The sequence below is a fragment of the Lissotriton vulgaris genome, chromosome 1_1 (genome assembly GCF_964263255.1).
Source record: "Lissotriton vulgaris chromosome 1_1, aLisVul1.2, whole genome shotgun sequence".
Lineage (NCBI taxonomy): Eukaryota > Metazoa > Chordata > Amphibia > Caudata > Salamandridae > Lissotriton > Lissotriton vulgaris.
Genome location: NC_141685.1, coordinates 1,079,756,582 through 1,079,777,659, shown reverse-complemented (window position 1 = coordinate 1,079,777,659; position 21,078 = coordinate 1,079,756,582). Strand labels below are relative to the sequence as shown.

General features: G+C 44.1%; 1 protein-coding gene across 1 annotated transcript in view; it reads left to right on the top strand.

Annotated features, from left to right (window-relative positions):
• The window catches only part of FAM227A (family with sequence similarity 227 member A), an 86,729-nt gene that overhangs the window by 28,334 nt on the left and 37,317 nt on the right, over nt 1-21,078 (top strand). Inside the window, exon 11 of the mRNA XM_086963354.1 lies at nt 13,492-13,607. Coding sequence (XP_086819480.1) covers nt 13,492-13,607 — 116 coding nt within the window. The remainder of the gene's footprint in view (nt 1-13,491; nt 13,608-21,078) is intronic.

The following is a 21,078-nucleotide window of genomic DNA, read 5'->3' as shown; positions in this document are numbered from 1 at the left end:
CAGCATAGATGAACAAATCTCCATTGCTATGTCTGATCAATTAGGTAGTGAGGGGCAAAGAGTCTCCTGTGATATGGTAGAACAAGATGGTGGAAGAGAAGAATTTTTAAAAGTAGTATGGGAGACGCTTAAGAGATTACTCAAACCACTAGAAATTAGGTTAACTGGAATTGAGAACCAGCTTCTCGAGGTTGAGAAAAGTGTTATCACTCTTTCAAGTATAAGTCTCAACTGTACTGAAGCACCTAGAGACACCCAGCAAGTTCCAGTCCCCGTTCCGGCTACATCAAAAAACTCACATATTAGTCCATTGGATGTGCAGCAAAAAAAGGTGGGGATAGCAAGCAATACAAACACTAATCAATCAACTAGCACCAAAACCCAATTGAATCCAACCCCCTCAACTTCTACAGCTACAGCTGTAAATACTACTAGCAAATCCATGCAGAAAAACCAGGCCCATACTAACACTCCCCTACCACAGATTCCTTCTTCCTTCCACTCTTCCAATCAGAGTGCTTTAGCCTCAAATAAACCTCAACCCAATCCCCCTGTCTATCCCTATGTCAGTTCTGCAGGCATCCAATCCCTGCCTGACAAAACCTTTGCAAATACCTCTCATAAGCCAAACTACCAGTTTAACCATACTCGCAATAATTTTAGAGGAGGGTACATAGATTTACCACCAGACGCTAGTACATTTGTAGCTGTTCTCACAGGGGTTCCAGAACTGGATAGTCAATATGAAGAAAATTTTCAATCACTAAAAAATAAAGTGATTTTTTGGCTAAATAAATATAAACCCATTCCCAACCAGATGAAAAGTAAGATCCTTATGGTTAGGAGGGTACCATGGGTAGGGCCAACGGCAAAAACAATCACGGGCGATTGTATTGTCATATCCTTTGAAGAACCCCAGAGTGCTGAACAAATCTGCAATTGGAAATTGTACGGTGTGAATCCCCCTATTGAAGCCAGACCCCTATCATTTTTCTACCCTCCGCCAAGACCTATCCATCACGTCCCCAATTGGAATCCTGTCAACCAGTACTATGACAGTGCTCCCAACTTGGCTAGACATGGTGATTATAATATGTGGTCTGGTGCTCCAAATATAGCTCGACATGGTGATCACAATATGTGGTCTGGCATTCCCACCTTCAATAGATTTAGCTGCCTAGATGCTGTGGATTGACTTGTCACTATGCCTGACTGCATCTATGAATTATATGATACCTTCCGTAGATTGGGCAAAGGCTATTCCAAACCTAAAAATGTCGTACAATTGTATGATGATGACCAGACTAATAGGAATATGCTGCACAGGACTAACCCAGATCCCCAGAAAACGGAATCACTTTACAAGGCTGGAAATGTACGTTGTTGCACAGCTGAGGGTGGTCGGGATGGGAGATTAATTACTGCAGTGAGAGAAAAAGTAAAGGTTGCAGAGAAAGATATAACAAATCTGCAAGTAGGCAACCGGCCCAATCAGCGTGTAGTTAATTCCCCCCCTGTCAATCAGAATACTGATCCTTGCTTACGCATCTTATCATGGAACATCGCAGGCGTTTGTAAGAACTTAAAAGACCCTGAGTGGGCAAACTACATTGACACCTGTGACATCTGTCTACTACAAGAAACTTGGGCTATAGAAGTTCCTCATCGGGTAGGATACAAAACTTATGGCATTAAGGCAGTTCAGTCTGACAGAGGAAGACCATCAGGGGGTCTATTAATTTGGCTAAAAATCACCCTGGTCATGCAGGTTGAAATTGTAGATACAGGCTCTCCGGATATTTTAGCCCTAAGGGTCACTCCACCGTGCGGCATTGAATGGTACATCGTCAATGTTTACAACAGACCGACCAGTCACTCCAAGGTGTCAACAACACTTGAGGCCCTGGAGCTCCTGTTGAAAAATGTAATTGGAGATATCCCGGTCATCTTGGGAGGAGACTTAAATTGTAACTTTGAACCTGTTCTGGGCATCTCTGAAGTGTTCGAAGATGAGGACTCAGCGTACAACATCCCCCAGCTCGAAACCACCAAATTTGTTAAATATTCAACATTGGCCAGCCAACTACTAAGATTTACCGCAGACCATGGCCTTAGAGCAGGCAATGGCCGTCTCCCATTGGACCTGCAAAAACAACCAACCTTCTCTAAAGCTAAAAGCAATTTAGATTTTGTACTTGTTTCTCTTAGCATCTGGCACTTTATGATAGATTTGAAAGTAGTAAGTAGGGGGGAAAGTGATCACTACCCCTTGGAACTTTACATCAACAAGAGCATGGTTAGTGACACCACTTTAACTTCAACTGAATCCACCCAAGTCAGCTTATGTGAGGACGTCCACATAAACAACAACAGACGTGCAGTAAGATGGCCACGTGTTTTGGCGGATGGTAATGCCTTAGCGCTGGTTTATTCTCTTTTTGAACAAACATTTGCACATATAGCTGACTATGCCTTCTTACCCGAACACTTTGAACATTTTATTGATCTACACAAAGTCTTCTTTTCCGAACTAAAAATGCACTTATCAAAAATGCCGAGAAAGAAGCAGCAAAACCAAAGAGTGGCCAACCACGGAAAGTTATGGTATGACCACTCGTGTAGAACTGCCAAATCAAACTTATTGCTTGCCATCAAAAACAAGTCTAAAGAAGAAGTAAAATTTGCAAGGGTGGAATACAAACGTACATTAGACACATCCAAAAAACTTTGGGAGGAATCAATCTGGGCCGAAATGCTATCTGCTGCAAAAACCAATGACAATGTTGGCTTCTGGAGGCTAGTGGCTAACGGGGGGCATGCTGGGAGAGCTGTGAAAGATGTATTCCTGGATGAGATGACCTGGGTAACTCACTTTACAAACCTTTACAAGCAATACGATAGTGATAGCCAATGGAGCTTAAGGTCCCCTCCCCCTATTGAACCACTCAACTTCACATTGGAAGAGACAGTAAGGGCGATCAATGAACTTAAAAATTCTAAAGCCCCTGGTCCGGACAGAATACCGGGGGATCTTTATAAACATGAAGTTGACGTCTGGGCCCCCTATCTGAACCGTCTGTTCAACGCCCTATCCTCAAATTGCAACTTTCCAGACAGCTGGCGGGCAGCTGAGGTTGTGCTAATATTTAAAAAGGGGGATAGAATGACACCCTCCAATTACAGACCAATTAGTCTGATGGACACACTTCAAAAACTATACGCCAAACACCTCTTATTCAGAATCAACGATTGGCTTGAAGCCTCGAATATAATTTCCAAATTCCAAGCAGGTTTCCGGAGTAAGACCAGCACAACAGACCAAATTTTTCGTTTTTGCTGTTTGATTTGGAAATATGTGCAGCTGAAAAAAGGTCATCTGTATGTAGCCTTCGTTGACCTGAGGGCTGCATTCGATTTAGTCCCACGCAGTCTACTTTGGAAAACCTTGCAAGAAATTGGTTTACCGGGATGCCTCCTAGCCCAAATAGTTGAGCTGCATGCTGACAATTTCGCAAACATCAGGTGGGGCCCTAATGGCGAGTTGACTCGCAACATTCCTATTGAACGTGGGGTTCGCCAGGGATGTGTCCTGGCCCCTACCCTATTCTCTCTGTTTATTAATGATGTCCCTGATTATTTAAATGCTTGTGTTAATGATTCGCCGCAGCTCAATGGTGTAAGGGTGCCTGCGCTGCTCTTTGCAGACGATACTATACTCATATCCCAAACAAAAAAGGGACTCCAGGCACTCCTTAACTCCTTCAGCTGCTACTGCCAGACAAAGGGCTTGGAAATTAATGCAAACAAAACAAAATGCATGTCACTAAATCCCAGTATGCCAGACAGAGGGTTTTTGACCCTGAACAGCCAAAAACTAGATACTGTGGATAACTTTTCCTATTTGGGTGTTGTACTCGATTCCAAGCAAAGCTGGAAACCCCAAATCGAGAAAAGTAAGATAACATACGCCCAAAATGTCAAACCAATTTTATGCAAAATGAATTCTAGTACAAGCAAAAGTGTAACCCCGGTTTTAGAACTTTTTAAATTTAAAATACAATCTGCTGTACTATATGGAGCAGAGATATGGGGCCCATGGGCAAGGAATAGCTTTCAAACTATGGACAACAAATTCATGCGGGCTTCTGTAAGGGTTCCTATTAGTACACCCCTTTTACCACTCCAACTTGACCTAAACTTTAGGAGAACAGATCATCTAGTTATCTTAAGACCACTATTATTCTGGGTTAGGCTCTGGACTACCCCTGAGTTGATAGATTATAGAAATGGCCTGCAAGAACTGATGACGCTCGATTCTTTTAACTCCATCCATTGGCTAGTGCACATTAAAAAATGGCTTATACTTTTGGGCCTATACTCAATGTGGGAGACTCCAGACAAAATGCCTACCTTTTCCAAACTAGTAGTTAAGCGAGCCTTCTGGACCCACATAAGTGGGAAGCTAGTGGATGGAGTTAGTGTTGGTTCTGCAGTCCAGGCTTTTTTATTATTTAAGGACGAGCTCTGTTTCGAACCATTCCTGGACGAGATTGAGCCACCCATTGCAAAAACCCTTTTCTTAAAGTTCAGATATGGGACACTTATGCTGAATTACAATACTGAAAGATGGGCACAAAAAAAACTGGGAGCCTTGTCTGTTAAAACCAAGTGCTGCCCTATGTGCTCCATTGACTGTTCCGAGAATGAGGTTCACATGTTCTTTGTTTGTAGCGCATACACGAAACCTAGAAAGAAATGGCTGAAACCAATGTGTAACCTTCTGGGGACTAGGTCCTGTTCAATAGCCTTTAGGATCATGAAAAGCAATTCAACCCAGTTCATTGTATTTAGTATAAGTAAATTTCTACATTCTGTTTACATAATCCGTAAAAAACAAGGACATTGTCTCTGAGTTGGAAAAGTGTATATGTTTACTTAACCCTTGCATTTGTGATATTTTTTTAACATAACCTTTTAGAATTTTTTGTGAAATGAAATATAATGCATGATTCTCCATGTAAAAATGAATTGTAAAAACTACTCCTTGCCCGTATAACACTTTCTTAAATATTGTCATATTAATGTTTGTTTTTTATGTATGTATGTGACTTTTATGGCCAAATTGGCCGAAATAAAGTAATAATAAAGAAGGGCTCCTAACCCTACTGGGCTGGCATCCACTATCAGTTCTGTTTGTCGTGTGGCGTCGAAATAGGCCATTGTGGTCTTTTCTTGCAGTGCTGACTTTACTCTATGAGATGCTCTTTCTTCCTCTTGGCCCCATTTATACCCAGGCTCTTTCTTTGTTAAGCTCTGTAATGGTTCAGCAATGGTGGCCAGGTTGGGTATGAACCTCCCACAATAAGTCGCCATACCCAGTAAACTCTCAACTTCTGACACAGATGTCGGTGCTGGAGCAAGCTGAATGGCTTGAGACTTCCTTGGGGCAACCGTTACCCCTTCTTGGTTAAATGCATACCCAAAGAACTCAATGGTTTTCTTAAAAAATTGCATTTTTCTTTGTGGAGTGTTACACCATAATCTTGAAGGCGTTGAAGAGTAGCTCTGAGTCGTCGATGATGTTCTTCAAGTGTAGCAAAATGTATTAAAATGTCATCACTGACATTAAGCACTCCTTGTAGACCAGCTAGGATTTCTCTAACTGCATTTTGAAAAAATTTCCGCGGCCGAAGATATTCCAAAGTTTAATCTTTTGTAGGGTCGAAGTCCTAGTTGTGTTGAAAATGTGGTTATATATCTGCTCTCTTCAGCTAGTTTTAACTGGCGGTATCCAGCGTTGAGGTTGTTTTGAAAGCCACTGAGACCCATTAAGATCAGCAAGAATATCATCAACCGTGGGTGTCAAATGTCTCTCCCTGTGTATTGCCTCATATCTATGCAAAGCCTGATTTAGCCGGGTTGTTTTGGTTTTTCAGCTATAACCATGGGTGACACCCAGGGGGTTGGTCCAGTTACTTTTTCTATCACCCCTTGTTGTTCCAGCTTTTGTATTTCTTGCTTTACCAGTGGTCGCAAGTGAAATGGTATGCAATTGGTTTTAAAGATGTTTCGATATGTAGCTTTACTGGAGGTCGTTTTATGCATCCTAAACCTTTGAATAGTTGCGGGAACAGTTCTAGCATATCTTCGGCCTGTAGGGTTTTTACTGCATTTGCAAATGTTATGAGGCTCAAATCTTCGTCTGTATGGCTTCCCACTAATATGACTGTTTCCCTGTCGACTACATGGAATGTTGTGTTAATTTCGCGGTCTTCTGACTTTACTTGCATGGTCATTTTCCCCTTCGGAGGAAGCGGTTTCTGACTGCTATACGGGAGTATTCTTACTTTGGATGGTACTAATAGCGGTCTTGGGTTGAGCTTTTTGTAGTGCTGGCTTCCCATCACATTCACCGATGCTCCAGCGTCGATGAAGGACGAAACTGGTGATCCTGCGATTTCTATGCCACATGTTGGCTGGGGACACCTTCACCGTTTTAGGTCACTAGCGAAAGAGACAAGGTAATATTCCTCCTCTTCATCTGTGGATGAATCTTCGATGCATTGTTTATGTGTCATCTGTGTTTTCAATATTCTTGGTTCGCTGGGATCATCTTGCGAAAGATTTTTTACCGACCTCGCTGCGGGTTTTCTCCCAGCAGTTCCTCTATTACGCATGCCGCCTCGACACACACTCGAAAAATGGTTGAGGATTCCGCATTTTGAGCATATCTTGCCTTTCGACGGACATTCATGGTGTGGATGTTCTTCTCTTCCACAGTACCCACATTGGGGCTGTCGTGGTCTTCTGGTGGGCCATCATCCCCGATTTCCACAAGCGGGGATGCAAATTACATCTATTCGCTCTATTTTAACATTTGTTGCAGGTTCACTTGGCTTGTTAAGCGCTGCTTCCATGGCTGTTGTCCTGACATCAGACAGTTCATGAGCGCATGCTAAGATTAATATGTTTTCCAGAGAGATACATGGTTGTCGGAGAATGAGGGTCCAAAGTGTTTTGTTGCGACACCCTTGAATGGCCTGAGCTCGTACCTCCTTCTCTTGATCATCTTCTGTGCAAGTGCTGGCTAACTCTCTGAGATGGGCATGAAAAGTGTCCATAGATTCTCCTTCCCTTTCACGGGCTTGTCGCAATCTAAAACATTCATAGTCCGGGTTCAGTTGAGGGTCAAAATGTGCATTAAGTGCTCGAACTGCAGCTTCATAGTCAGTTGACTCTCCAGTGTTTGGTAGATGTGCAAATAGTTTGTATATCTCATCCCCTGCAAAATGTAGTAGTAGCGATCTATTTACGTCACCATCTGTCTCCCTCGTTGCAATAAAGTAGTTATTTAGATGGCCAATCCATACGTTCAAACTTGGTGACGCAGTGGCAGGGTCAATTAATTCAATAATGGCGGGAGTGCACTGACTTGTGAATGTGTATGTACAAGTGCGGCCACCGGAGTTGGGGGTTGTGGAGCGGTGATAGAAGTACCCTGTTCGGTCATGGTGATTCAGCATATGAAGTTGGCTTTGTCAAAGTTAGTTAGTTTGATAACGCTTGGTTGTTTTGTAATGCTGTTGCTTTAGTTCGCAGACAATCGGTTTTGCCAATGCTTATTTGTTTTCCAATGCTTGTTTATTCTTGTAATGTTGTCGCTTTAGTGTGCAGACAAATAGTTTTGCCAATGCTTGTTTGTTTGCCAATGCTTGTTTTTTCATGAAACGTTGCTTTAGTTTGCCGACAATTGGTTTTGCCAATGCTTGTTTGTTTGCCAATGCTTGTTTGTTTTGTAATGCTGCTGTAGGTCACAGATAATTGGTTTTGTCAATGCTTGTTTGTTTTCTGATATTATTGCTTCTGCTAGCAGACAATTGGTCTTGCCAATGTCTGTTTGTTTGCCAACGTATGTTTGTCTGTTCAATTTGTTTCAGTTTATTAGGTCTTGCTGGTGTTAGCAGCCCGTAGCGCTGCATCCAGCGAAAGACCTATTGTTGTTGGTTTGCCGGGAATGGAGGACAGGGGATGGTTACGCGCTTTACCTCTGCGATTTCACCTCGAGGACGCGCTTCTGCTGGCGGGCTTGCATCACGTGTACAGCTGCTGCTCGGTGCCGTCGCTCTGCTAAAGGCAATTTTTGTGGGCATGCTTCCGAAGACGTGCTAGGCTATAGTTCATGTTAATTACTTTTCTGTTTTGTTTCAGACAATTGGCAATTGTGATTCGGTGCCCGTGTTACTGGTGTAAGTCACATTTACGTTAGATGTTAGCATTTCTGGTTTAAATACTTAAGTGCTGGCTTATTCTATCACATACTTCATTTGCAAGCAGTTATAAACATGTGTTAGCGTCCAGTATGCAATCGGCAATTAGTCTTCGGCGCCCGTCTTACTGGCGTTCGGCACCTTTATAAAGTTGCATTTATATTTGGTGTTAGCCTTCTTTTACCACATACTTTACTCGCAAGCACGCTCATAAAGACGCGTTAGCATCCAGTATTTAGAAAAATAGCTTATGTTAAACTTGCGCCAAACATCATGCTGTGTTAATGGGTTCCCTGCTCTCCCTGCTCTGTTGTTCACCACAAGTGTTACAGCTTTTGAAGAACTTGGGTGGTCGACTCGCTGACGTCTTAAGTGCTTCGTGCTTTCACAAACAATACTAAATGTACAGTTCCCTCACCCTCTCTTTACACACACACACAGCATGCCCCACTTTCACACATACAGCTTGCCACGCGCTTCGCACATACAGCATGCCCCACTTACCATGCGGGGTGGGCTTCCATAGGACTTCCCTCTGCGGGCTTCAGCAGGCGGGGCTCCCTCAGCTCACAGGAGCCCCGGACACTGCCGCGCGCGCCATCCCCGCCCATGTTCCAGGCAAGGTTGGCAGCACGCATGCTCAGTAGATAAGCGTGTGTGCACGAGCAGCTATTGTGCCCTGCGCTTTCAGGTACTCTCCCCGCCCGCTTGTTTACAATATCGATTGCGAGTGCTTGTTGCTTTCCCTTTCCGAGCCGAATCTACGTGCATTCGAGCTTGTGTAAGCATGCGCTTGCGACGGCCATGATTTTTTTTGTGTCTGAGTTCCTGTGTGTTTTTGGCCGGTTGGACTCTGTCATTAGAATAGCTCAGGATTAGAGTATCTCAGGAACCACGGTGAGCTTTGTGCTTGATACAACATTTGTTTTTCTGCGGAAGTTATTGGGTTTTCGGTTGAATATTGTGACTGGCTTCAGGGCCCATGCAGTAATGGAATACGAGGAAGGGATCGTGACTGTGCACTCTTCAAGGATCCTTATAGCAAATTGCCCAGCTTTTGTATCGGCCGTAAATCTAAAGCCTCTCTCTATTCCCATGTCGCTGGATGTCATCATTGCGTTTTTTTTTGCGGAAACACAAAATTCAACCCATTTAGACGATTAGAGTTTTCTGTGGTGCCAGCCATGCGGCGCTAGTGATAGACTTTATGTATATAGTATTGAACTCCAGTAAGGTCATGCGCACTCTGCTCCCTTTTATTTAGCTGGGCGCCGTGGAGGAGGGATGGGTGTAAGCAAGTGTAAGGGATAACTCTTTTTGGAGAGTGAGTTGCCAAGTGATGTGTCCTGATGTTCATTGGGTTCTTTCCAATGAAAAGTCCACTGTGATAGATGTGTACACCTGGACAGCTGGCTGCAGATGGACGTGCTCATTGTTTAAGTTGCTGGTAAGTCAGTGAGCGGAAACGTATACAGACGCGATGAGCCTTTAAGAGCCTTTAAGAGTTCGCAGATGGTCCATCTTGCTGAAGCTTTTAATGATTAATGGTCGTTGTCCAAGAGATAAGACTACGATTTAGGGAAGGAGGGTTGCCAAAGTCATGTTGTTTGTGATGTGTAACCTTCAAAGGCAGTCTTCAGTAGAGCCCCTCAGTGTCCATCACCTGTCTTAGATTAATTTGTTGATTTCAAATGGAAACTCTGCCATCATGAGTGATGCATGACTTTCTATTAAAGACTCTGGCTGAACGACAATTATATTCTTGCCAGTTTCAGACCATTGCAAGCACTGGGCCCGGCAGAAGCTATAGCACTTCAGTAACTAATTCTGATATAATGTCTAACTTTAACTACAAACACCAAAAAATACTCGATACTGACTGTGATTTGTAATGCAGCACCACAAATAAACTACTATGCTACTGTAATCGTGCATCGTGTTTATTTAAATATTGTACATGTAAGTAGATAGGTGACATGGATCAAATTAACTGGGACATTTTAACCTGTGCTGTTCGCTTTCACAGACTGCGTGTGAGTGATTGTGCTATAAAAGTACTGAATATTTCTTTTACATGGGACCCTTCCTTCTGGCTAATCTACATTTGTGTTAAAGTACAATATAAGGTTTGCTCGCTAAGACAGAGCCTTTCATAAGCCTCAGCGGTGTAAGCAGTTAATCAATTGTTCATCAACTACATTATGCTTCATAACATTGTAAGCATCAGGAAGTCTAGCCAAAGCAATCTGTTTTTTTAATGCTGCTGCGCCTACTTCATCACACTGAGGGTGAACATTTTTTCTGCTAATGCTGTTCAGTAAAAGTGAGCTCATTGTAACACAGGAAAAGGCAGCTGTGTGGGCCCAAAACCATCTCCAAAACGCATTGGTGCCAAAAGCTCAATTTCACAGCCTCTATCCGACAGGGGCTCTTCTATTGCAACTTTCCAGATTAAAATATAAAAAACATTTAGGCATTGTAGATGTAGATGTATAGGCATTTATATAGCGCACTACTTACCCGGAGGGTCCCAAGGCGCTTCGACCGCTGCGAAACCCTTCCTGGCTTCCCTGCGAGATGGTCCCTTAATGGGTATCTCCAGGGTGAGACCAGGCATCCCCGGCGGTCTGGTGGGGCCGTTAGTGAAGATGAGGCAAGCTAATGCCCAGAGTTGCCGAGTGTGATCGCTGATCAGAGTGGGCACCGAGGCGAGAGAATTATCGAGTCCGCTGACCCTGGTCCAGAAACCTGCCGCGCCGGGAATCGAACCCTGGTCCCGGGCCGTCCTCTGCTCTCGGGTCTGCCGCCTCTAACCAGTGAGCCACACTGGGAGGCAGAGTGAAGAAATCTATTTCAGCAGCTGTGGAGAATGAGTTCACCTGACAGGAGCTGACCTCAGACGTGAGGGTTATAGGTGTGGATTAAGAGAAGGATCAGAAATCGTTCACATGGGTGCCATTCTCACCTCCTTGCCCCAGAGAGCAGATGAGCACTAGAATGAGCAGGCCATCAAATATCAGTCCTCTGAACTGTGCAACCCAGCGGCTGGGTCTATTCCTAGGAAATTTTAAAGGTGGCTTTGCATCTCTCAAACAATACCACTCAGTGCCACATAATTACATGCCACACAATTCCACTCTACTGAATATAACATACACTCCACACGATACCACTTAGTGCCACATAATTACATGCTACATAATTACACTGCGCTCAACGCAAAATACACTCCAAATACCACTCAGTGCCACATAATTACACACTACATAATTACACTTTACTGAATGCAACACACACTCCACACAATACCACTCAGTGCCATATAATTATATACTACATAATTACAATGCAACATACACTCCAAACAATACCACTCAATGCCACATAATTACACGCCACACAATTACACTTTACTGAATACAACATACACTTCTCATAATACCATTCAGTGCCACATTATTATATGCTACATAATTACACTGCGCTCAACACAACATACGCTCCAAATACCACTCAGTGCCACATAATTACCCGCCACATAATTACACTACACTCAATGCAACATACTCCAAACAATAACACTCAGTGCCACATAGTTACATGCCACATAATTACACTATCTATCTATCGCCCTCACTCTATCTATCGCCCTCACTCTATCTATCGCCCTCACTCTATCTATCGCCCTCCCTCTAGTTATTGCCCTCCCTCTATCGCACTCACTTTATCACATCACCACAGCATCACTCAGCACGACCACAGCATCACTCGGGGGCACCACTACATCACTATGCGCTACCACAGCATCACTGAACACCACAGCATCACTGAACGCCCCAGCATCACTCGTCGCCTCTATCTATCTATCGCACCACCACAGCATCACTCAGGGACACCACATCATCACTCAGGGGCACCACAACATCACTATGCGCTACCACAACATCACTATGCGCTACCACAGCATTACTGAACGCCACAGCATCACTCGTCGCCAATACAACATCACTCAGCGCCACCACAGCATCAATCTGTGCAACCATTCAACAACAACTGGTTCAAATACGTTCTCTCAATGTTTCAAGCTTTATTACAAGTGTCACAAAAAAAGTTAATATTTCACTTCTGTTCTTGGATTTTCATCACAATAAAATACACTGAACATAATCTTCACAAAAGTTATTTACAAAAGTTTAAGCTATTGCCATTATAAATTACAATAACTTTTAGTTAAGTATTAATTATTTTAAAAAAATTTAAATCCATTGTTATTTGTAATATCAATACATCTAAGTCACGTGAATACAACACATATTGCATTACAAATGCTATCGGTGTCACACTTGCGAAAGTTATAACTATTGGCATTGTAAATGACAAAGCTATTAATTTCGCTATTTTCAAAACCAACACATAAATACAAAAATTGTCATTTACAATACCAATAGCTCAAACTTTCCAAATGCGAGACCTATTGCATTGCAAATGCTTGTGTACAGTTGGTTTTGCCAGTGCTGGTTCTGCGCCAATGCTAGTACGCCTGCTGCTGTTGGACAATTTGGTAGTTTTGCGCGCTTTTTCCGGGCGCCTCAGATTTCAAGACTCTCTTGTCAGGCACAGCTGATTCTGACTATAGATGCACGCACTTCAGATTTCAGCGCGGGCTTTGCCGTGTCTCCTCAACAACGTTAGCATACAACTTGCTTCGCGTATACAAGCAGTCTTACAGCAAGGGTGCAAGGCAGGCGGTACCTTGATGTTCCTGACTTCTTCACGGTCGTGTCTCACTGTGCTGACATGATCGGGTTTCCTTGCGCCACCACAATGTCTGTTATATTTCTTTCTTGGCATCGGCAGGTTGACGGTTACAGTTGCTACATGGTGGCTGTTTTTGGGAACAGCATTGACATTTTGGGCCCTGTTGTGGGGACTGCATCTATAGTATCACATTTAGTTATGTGGGTCTTTTCTGCATGGCTGTGACAAATTCTGGAGACCATATCTGTAGTACTCCGTTCTGGAAGCCTCACTAAGGATATTGAGTCCAGGTCTGTAGGCCTCATCTGGAACATTACATCCAGGTATCTAGGCACCCTGTGGTATTGTGTCTAGATTTAGAGCCTCATCTAGAGTATTATATCCAGTACTGTAGGTCATACCTGGAGTATTTCACCCAGTTATCATGGTGTTATAATCTTTGTAAATCTCTTGTTCTATGTTCCAGATTCCTCCACTTCCTTACTACGCCTTCACCCCACAGGCACATCAGTGTCCTCCCGGATTTCCTCCGTGCGCCGGCATAAACTGAAGTGTGCCCACCTACCACAGATGGCCCGCAATGTGAGTCAGTCTTTTATAATGTTCATGGTTTTCAGTTCTGCCTCAGACGCACTTTCAATAGGAAAAATCTGGAAATGACCACGTGGCCTTTGTCCTTGACAGGTGGGTAAAGCTGGAGTGAAACTGTCACATGTGAGTTACTGCAACTGAGAGAGGGTTTAAAGGTTCAGAGACCATAACTCTTCCAATGGACTGTACACTTGGGGTAGACCTGGAGTGTCCAACTTAGGTACAGAACAAATAAATTCGTTCCCAGTTTTAATGATAACCACTATGTAATTCAGCTCCAGTTTGATTAGCTGTATATAAAACGTATTTAAATGTATTTAATGTTGATATCCTAAAAATCCAACATGGATTTGGCTTTCCTGGTCTCACACTGACCTTGTGATGACCTTTTGCAGAGGGCTCAATGACATCCAGGGTTGTTGGGCACACACACACACACCACACACACCACCACACACCACACACACCACACACACACTACACACACACATACCACACACAACTCCACACACACAACCCCACACACACTACACACCACACACTGCACACACACCCCACACACACATCACACACACACCACACACACACAACCCCACACACACACAGCCCCACACACACACAACCCCCCAAACACCCAACCCCACACACACAACTCCACACACGCACTACACACACACACAACTCCACACAACCACACACACACACACCACACACCACACACTACACACACCACACACACTACACACACAACCCCACACACACACACACAACCCCCCCCACACACACTACACACAATACACACACTACACACACAACACACTACACACAAGACCACACACACCACTCCACACTACACACACAACTAAACACACACACAACTCCACACACACACAACTACACACGCACACAGCTCCACACACACCACACACACCACACACACTACACACACAACCCCACACACACACAACCCCCCACACACACAACCCCACACACACACAACTCCACATACACACACACAGCTCCACACACACACAACTATACACACACACACTACACACACCACATACACTACACACACTACACACACACAAACACACACACACACAACTCCACACACACACACTACACACACACACTACACACACACACAACCCCACACAAACAACCCCACACACACAACCCCACACACACACAACCCCACACACAACCCCCCCCACACACACACAACCACAAGCAGACACACACAAACAACCACACACACCCACAACCACACAACCACACACACAACACACACAAGCATACACAACCACAAGAACACACAACCACACACACAACCCCAAACACACAACCATACACACACACAACCACAAGCACCCACACACAACCACACACACAACCCCACAACCACACACACACAACCACACACACGACCCCACAACCACAACACACAACCCCACAACCACAACACACAACTCCAAACACAACACTCAACCCCAAACACAACACACAACCCCAAACACAACACACAACCCCACACAACACACAACCCCAAACACAACATACAAGCCCAAACACAACCCCACACACACCACACACACACACACTACACACACTACACACACTACACACACCACACACACCACACACACACTACACACACACACACAACTCAACACACAACCCCACACACACAACCCCACACACACACACACAACCCCAGATACACATAACCCCACACACACAACCACATACAAACACACACAACCACAAGCACACACAACAGTCAACCACACACGCAACACACAACCCCACACACAGCCCCACACACAACCACACACACAACACCACAACCACACAAACAACCCCACAACCACACACACACACAACCACAAACCACCACACACACAACCCCACAACCACACAGACAACCCCACAACCACAACACACAACCACACACACAACACACAACCACACACACACAACCCCACACACACAACCCCACAACCACACATACACAACACACACAAGCACACACAACCACAAGCACACAACCACACATAAGCACACACAACCACAAGCACACATACAACACACAACCCCAAACACACAACCCCAAACACACAACCCCACACACACAACCCCACACACATACAACCACAACCACACACACAACCACACACAACCACACACACAACCCCACAACCACATACACAAGCACACACACACACAACCACATGCACACACACAACCACACGCACAACACCACAACCCCAAACACAACACACAACCACACAAACAACCACACACACAACCCCACACACAACCCCACACACACAACCCCACACACACAACCCCACACACACAACCCCACACACACAACCACACACACAACGAAACACATACAACACATACAAGCACACACAACCACAACAACACACAACACACACAACTATCTATCTATCTATCTATCTATCTATCTATCTATCTATCTATCTATCTATCTATCTATCGCACTTACTCTATCTATCGGCATCACTCTATCTGTCTATCTACCGGCATCACTCTATCTGTCTATCTACCGGCATCACTCTATCTATCTATCTATCTATCTATCTATCTATCTATCTATCTATCTATCTATCTATCTATCTATCTATCTATCTATCTATCTATCTATCTATCTCTATCTATCTATCTATCTATCTACATACCTCTCTCTCTACATACCTCTCTCTCTACACCCCCTCTCTCTCTACACCCCCTCTCTCTCTACACCCCCTCTCTCTCTACACCCCCTCTCTCTCTACACCCCCCTTTCTACACCCCCCTCTCTACACACCCCTCTCTCTACACACCCCTCTCTCTACACACCCCTCTCTCTACACACCACCTCTCTCTACACAACCTTCTCTCTACACACCCCTCTCTACACCCCTCCCTCTCTCTACACCCCCCTCTCTCTACACCCCTTCCTCTACACCTCTCTACACCCCTCTCTCTCTACACCTCTCTCTCTACACCCCTCTCTCTACACCCCTCTCTCTACACCTCTCTCTCTACACCCCTCTCTCTACACCCCCCTCTCTACACCCCTCTCTCTACACCCCTCTCTCTACACCCCTCTCTCTACACCCTCTCTCTATCACCCTCTCTCTTTCTATCTAGCAATCGCCCTCAGTCAATCTATCTAGCTAACTGTCTATCAATCTATATATCTATTGCCCTCACTCTATCTATCGCCCTCACTCTATCTATATATCAGCCTCACTCTATCTATCTATCGCCCTCACTCTATCTATCTATTGCCCAAACTATATCTATCTATCTATATAACACCCTCACACTATCGATCTATCTATCTATCTATCTATCGCACTCACTATCAATCTATCTATCTATCGCCATCACTCTATCAAATTATCACCTTCACTCTATCTATCGCCCCTCAACATATCAATCTATCGCCATCACTCTATCTGGCGCACCTCACTTTATCAATATATCTATCTATCGCGCTCACTCTATCGATCACCCTCACTCTATCTATCTATCGCCATCACTCTATCGATCACACTCACTCTGTCACCCTCACTCTATCTGTCCATCGCCCTCACTCTATCTATCTATTGCCCAAACTATATCGATCTATCTATATAACACCTCACACTATCTATCTATCTATCTATCTATCTATCTATCTATCTATCTATCGCTATCACTCTATCAAACTATCGCCCTCACTCTATCGCCCCTCAACATATCAATCTATCTATTGCCATCACTCTATCTGTCGCACCTCACTTTATCAATATATCTATCTTTCGCACTCATTCTATCTACCTGTCTATCGCCCTCAGTCTATCTATCTATCGCACTCTATTGCCATCACTCTATCTATCGCACTCTATCGCCATCACTCTATCTATATATCTGCCTATCTGTCTATCTATCTATCAACTTCTCTCTATCTATCTGTCTATCTACCGCCCTCACTCTAACTATCTATCTATCACACTCACTCTATCTATCTATCTATCTATCTATCTATCTATCTATCTATCTATCTATCTATCTATCTATCTATCTATCTATCTATCTATCTATCTATCTATCTATCTATTTATTGCCCTCCCTCGATCTATCTATTGCCCTCCTTCTATCTATCTATCGCACTCATTCCATCTATCTATTGCACTCACACTCTCTATCGCAATCACTTTATATATATATATTGCACTCAATCTATCTATCGCATCACCACAGCATCACTCAGAAACACCACAGCATCACTCAGGGGCACCACAACATCACTATGCACTACCACAGCATAACTGAACCACACAGCATCACTCGTCGCCAACACAACATCAATCAGCATCACCACAGCATCAATCTATGCAACCATTCAACAACAACTGGTTCAAATATATTCTCTCAATGTTTCAAGCGTTATTATAAATTGCACAAAAAGATGTTAATATTTCACTTCTGTTCTTGCTTTTTCATCACAATAAAATACAATGAACATAATCTTTACAAAAGTTATTTACAAAACCTAAAGCTATTGCCATTAAAAATTACAATAACTTTAATTTAAATACTAATTATTAAAAAACCATTAAAAACCATTGTTCTTTGTAATAAAAATACATTTAAGTCACGTCAATACAACACATATTGAATTACAAACGCTATAGGTGTCACATTTGGGAAACATTATAACTATGGGCATTATAAATGACAAAGCTATTCATTTCAATATTTACAAAAACATTATTTACAAATTTGACATTTACAATGCCAATAGCTCAAACTTTCCTAATACGAAACCTATTGCATTGCAAAGCTGATCTGCTGCTCTCTTCCACCACGCCTCCTTCTTTAACTCCATGTTCTCTTGTGCTAACCTGCTGCTCTCTTCCACAACACCTCCTTCTTTAACTCCCTGTTCTATTCTGATGTGCTGATCTGCTCCTCTCTACAACCCACCTCCTTTTCTAACTCCCTATTCTCTTCTCTTCTCCTGTGTTGATCTGCTGCTCTCTTCCACTCTGTCTCCTTCTTTAACTCCCTGTTTTCTTCTCCTGGGCTAATCGGCTGTTCTCTTCCACCCGGCTCTTTCTCTAACTCCCTGTTCTCTTCTCCAATGCCGATCTGATGTTCTCTTCCACCCACCTTCTTCTCCAACTCCATGTTCTCTTCTCCCAAGCGAGTCTGCTGCTCTTTTCCACCCGCCTACTTCTCTAGCTCCCAGTTCTCTTTTTTTTCCTGTGCTGATCTGCTGCTCTCCTTCACCCGCCTTCTTCTTTAACTCCCTGTTCTCTTTTACTGTGCTGATATGCTGCTCTCTTCCACGCAGCCTCCTTCTTTAACTCCCTGTTCTCTTTTACTGTGCTGATATGCTGCTCTCTTCCACGCAGCCTCCTTCTTTTAACTCCCTGTTCTTTTCTCCTGTGCTGATCTGCTGCTCTCATCCACCCCACCTTCTTCTTTAACTCCCTGGTCTCTTCTCTTGAGCTGATCTGCTATTCTCTTCCACCCCGCCTCCTTCCTTAACTCTGTTCTTTTCTACTGTGCTGATCTGCTGTTCCCTTCCACCGCCTCCTTCTCTAACTCCCTGTTCTCTTCTACCATGCTGATCTGCTATTCTCTTCCTCCGCCTCCTTCTCTAACTCCCTGTTCTCTTCTACCATGCTGATCTGCTATTCTCTTCCTCCGCCTCATTTTCTAACTCCCTGTTCTCTTCTCCTGTGCTGATCTGTTTATCTCTTTCACCCTGCCTCATTCTCTAACTCCCTTTTCTCTTATCCCTTTCTGATCTGCTGTTCTCTTTCACCCCGCCTCCTCCTTCTCTAACTCCCTATTCTCTTTTCCTGTGCTAATATGCTGTTCTCTTCCACACCACCTCCTTCTTTAACTCCGTGTTCTCTTGTCTGTGCTGATCTGCTGCTCTCTTCCAACCCGCCTCCTTCTTTGCCTTTGTTCTTTTCTCCTGTGCTGATCTGCTGCTCTCTTCCACCTTCCTCTTTATCTAACTCCCTGTTCTCTTCTCCTGTACCGATCTGCTGTTCTCTTCCACCCGTCTCCTTCTTTAACTCCCTGTTCTTTTCTCCAGTGCTGATCTGCTGTTCTCTTCCACCCCAACTCCTTCTTTAACTCCCTGTTCTGTTCTCCCATGCTGATCTGCTGCTCTCTTCCACCCCTCCACCTTCTCCAAATCCCTGTTCTCTTCTCCCGTGCTGATCTGCTGTTCCCTTCCACCGCCTCCTTCTCTAACTCCCTGTTTTCTTCTCTTGTGCTGATCTGTTGTTCTCTTCCACCCACCTCTTTCTCTAACTCCCTGTTCACTTCTCCTCTGCTGATCTGCTGCTCTCTTCCTCATACATCCTTTTCTAACTGCACACACACATACATACAACCACGCACACACACAACCATACAACCACACACACAACCATACAACCACACACACACAACCACACACTACACCCAACTACCAACCACACACACCACCACACACAACTACACACACAGCCACACACACAACCACACACACAGCCACACACACAACCACACACAAACCACACACACACACACACACACACATACAAGGATACACACACAAACCCAAACACACAACCACACCCAACCACACACCCAACCACACACCCAACCACACACCCAACCACACACACAACCACACATACAACCACAAACCCACACACACAACCAAAGACACACAACCACACAGACAGCCACAAACACAGCCACAACTATAGCCACAACTACACACACAGCCACACATACAACCACACACACACACACACACAACCATACACACACACACCCAACCACACACACAACCACACACCCAACCACACACCCAACCACACACCCAACCACACACCCAACCACACACCCAACCACACACATACAACCACACACACAACCACACACACACACACACACACACATCTATCTATCGCCCTCACTCTATCGCCCTCACTCTATCTATCGCCCTCACTCTATCTATCTATCGCCCTCACTCTATCTATCGCCCTCACTCTATCGCCCTCACTCTATCTATCCCCCTCACTTCTATCTATCTATCTATCTATCTATCTATCTATCTATCTATCTATCTATCTATCTATCTATCTATCTATCTAGTGCCCTCGATCTATCTAGCGCCCTCGATCTATCTATCGCCCCCTATCTATCTATCGCCACCTATCTATCTATCGCCCTCTATCTATCTATCGCCCTCTATCTATCTATCTATCTATCTATCTATCTATCTATCTATCTATCGCCCTCTATCGCCCTTGATCTATCTATCGCCCTCTATCTATCTATCTATCTATCTATCTATCTATCTATCGCCCTCTATCTATCTATCCATCGCCCTCTATCTATCTATCTATTTATCGCCCTCTATCTATCTATCTATCTATCTATCTAT